This window comes from Coenobita brevimanus, chromosome 55, assembly GCF_032717465.1.
Source record: "Coenobita brevimanus isolate Jiangsu-jjx chromosome 55, ASM3271746v2, whole genome shotgun sequence".
NCBI lineage: Eukaryota > Metazoa > Arthropoda > Malacostraca > Decapoda > Coenobitidae > Coenobita > Coenobita brevimanus.
Genome location: NC_137008.1, coordinates 35,173,483 through 35,176,432, shown reverse-complemented (window position 1 = coordinate 35,176,432; position 2,950 = coordinate 35,173,483). Strand labels below are relative to the sequence as shown.

The 2,950-nt window shown below is 42.0% G+C and overlaps 1 protein-coding gene across 1 annotated transcript in view; it reads right to left on the bottom strand.

Annotated features, from left to right (window-relative positions):
* Positions 1-334: 334 nt before the first annotated feature.
* LOC145401294 (uncharacterized) overlaps positions 335-2,950 on the bottom strand; it is a 4,753-nt gene continuing 2,137 nt past the window's right edge. Inside the window, exons 2-3 of the mRNA XM_080273622.1 lie at positions 1,018-1,270; positions 335-482 (exon numbers count right to left, since the gene is read on the bottom strand). Of these exons, the coding sequence (XP_080129748.1) occupies positions 335-482; positions 1,018-1,270 (401 nt within the window). The remainder of the gene's footprint in view (positions 483-1,017; positions 1,271-2,950) is intronic.

Genomic DNA, 2,950 nt, shown 5'->3' with positions numbered 1-2,950 from the left:
TGTCAGTATAAGCCTGTAACCGTCGGGGCATACTAGAAACATACACAAGACGAGGATTGGCCACAGACAATCGTCACTGCTCCTGCGTGTGCTGCACAAGTTGTCGGGTTGTCCTCTCTTGTGCTGGCTCCCACGAGTTCACCATGTTTGCCCACGAGCCCTTAATTGGGTGTAAATCACAACCCTTACTGGGCCATTCAAGCAGATGTATGTTAGGATGAATGGCAAACCATTGCTGAACTACGCGGGCCGTATGGATGGTACTTCTGTCATGAACGAAAAGTATCGGACCAGCAAAAGGGAAGTTATTTTCCTGGAGAGAAGGCAGAAAGCTCTATTCCAAAATCTCTATATACTTGGCAGCTGTAAAACGTCTTTCAATATGGGTAAGGTTTCCCGCACCGTGGAGACAGATCCAGCCCCAAACATTGCAGGTTACATGGCCGCTGCGTGCTTCCTCATATATATTTTGTCTGGCACACCTGGGAGATAATAATACTTTCATTTACTTATAATCAGGCCCACTGTTTCGATTAGAATAGTAGTAACCTATGTTAATAATTTGTTTCCTAATAGTTTATTTGTTGTTATGCAAATCACAAAACTACACTTCATGCTACACGTAGAATGCAGTTAAGTGACACGGTGCTTTTGAACCTACTGAGTAGTTTGCCCACTACATAGTTTTCCACTCTAATCGATAAAACAAAGATCAAGCAATACATAACTATTAGCATCGAGAAAAGGGTAAGTTCCCTATACTGATACTGGCAAGGTGGTGACTATGAGGTTTAATGAGGGAATGAAATGTCTGCTTGCTGGATGCTACATAGTAACAGCTTACTTAATACATATCTCTCGGTCAGCCGTGGAAACTTCAGCACAGGTGCTAAGGACTGGTATAATGTTTTTATCGTAATTAATAATAACTTTATAGTTTTTTCATATAGTATTTCATGTATTTCATTTCAGTTTACATAATTTTCCATAGCAACTAGCCGCAAAATTGAAAATTACCTGGTATAATTTCTCCTCCAACAATGACGCCTGCCATGTGATGTTGATCGGAAGGTCTTCTCATCAGTGAAGATGACACGTCCCCAAAAATCTAGGTCTCTATCGACATACTGCTGTGCGAACTGTAGTCTCATGGCACGATGGTCATCCGTCAAAACCCGCTTTATTGCTGGTGTTCGGTGACGAAGGCCTCCTTCATGAAGGCGTCGCCTGACGGTGCGATCTGACATGTAGATGCAGCTCCTCCCGTATCCTGACAGCATTAGTTAGGGGCTGATCTTCGGCAGCCTGTAAAATCAATCGGTCCTGTTCAAGTGTTGTAGCCCTAGGAGGTCGTCCTCTTCCACAGTCTGAAAGATTTCCACTCTCTTCCCATCTATGGATCTATCTTTGTGATTCCTAATTGATTACTTATTGCTCGAACGGACAATCCAGCTTCCCGTAAACCAACAATTCTGGCTCTCAGGGCGACGTGTTCTTCCTTGCGGTTCGTGGTCCTTCTTGGTGGTGTCTAGGCCAATTTCCAGGATCGCAGCTTTGTTATCTCGTCGGTTTTGTAACAGATGAACCCATTCGCTGCATGAGACAGGTGTGGGAATTGACTCGTCCCGGCATCTTAGTGAACCCGATCAAAAACATGTGCCTAATTCCCTACATCCATAGTAACTGCCATTATAAGCTTGTATCATCCCCCTACACTCACATTGTATTATGTCATACAGTGTGACAAAGGGTCTTAATATCTTATATCATACTGCAGTTAATTTCGCTTGTGTTCACGGTCCGTTCGTCAAACTTCCCTGTCATTAGGATAACCGACCACATACCCCGTTATCAGTACAGCATTTTGTTTGTTGTTATTGATGTCTGACAAAATATGTCAGGTAGAAATATCTGTCATGATAATGTAATTCCCAACAGTAGTACAGTCCAACGTCGGTATTGTCCCTCCCCTACATAAAGCAGTACAGCCGGAAAACAGTGACTCCAGCCTTCTGACGATTCACTATCACCTCCAGCCACCTTCCTCGTAACAGCTGATAAGGGCGATAACCAAATATTTGATAATTCAGATAAGTGAGAGTAATACCCACAGATTAAAATTATCAGGACTAATAACGAACACAGTATCTGGCACGAGGATAAAAGTCCACTCCATATGCCCATTCTTAACTTCCATTACAAACATTAACATAACCTGGGAAATAATTGGAGAATGACAACATATATATTATTTCAGAATGCAGTTGTATAGTTTTTATGAATTATTACATTCAGACGAGAGCAAGGCAGCCTGAATCAGACCCGTAAAGACCTAAGCAGATTTTATGCTAAAGATCCACACAAGAGTCACTAGACTTGAAGTGGAATACGGGAGTATTCTCTGACATATCATTCGTTCCAGTAAACGGGACTAGGCTTCACTTACGTGCCATACATTTTGCCCTCACTGATAGTTTGTACAGAGAGAGTTGGGATAAATGTAAAGCTAGCTAACCTGCCTAAGCTGTTAGGTCTTTTCTAACAAAAGATTTTCCCTTGCCACTGTAAAGATACTCCATAGCGACTTGCAAGTGTATTACTAAGCGATATTGAATTCCAAAATATACCCGTATTCCCGCTGTCCTAGGAGACATAGCAGCGCTTCAGCTTTAGCAATATACTTTTGAGGATTACACCAAAATATCCTCTGGATTTATATCTGATATAATATGTCATAACGCACAGGTGCATCTTTGATTCATAACTTACTGTGATACATATATATTATAGCGAAAACCATTCTGAGGAGGATGGATGGTGAACTTGTTGAACGAAAGGCAATGATAGACTACGTGTGTGTGGATGAGCCAATGAGAAGACAAATGTTGGATGCAAGAGTGTGGAGAGCGTGGGGGAATGGAGTTTCGGACCAAAACTTAGTGATGGTCAG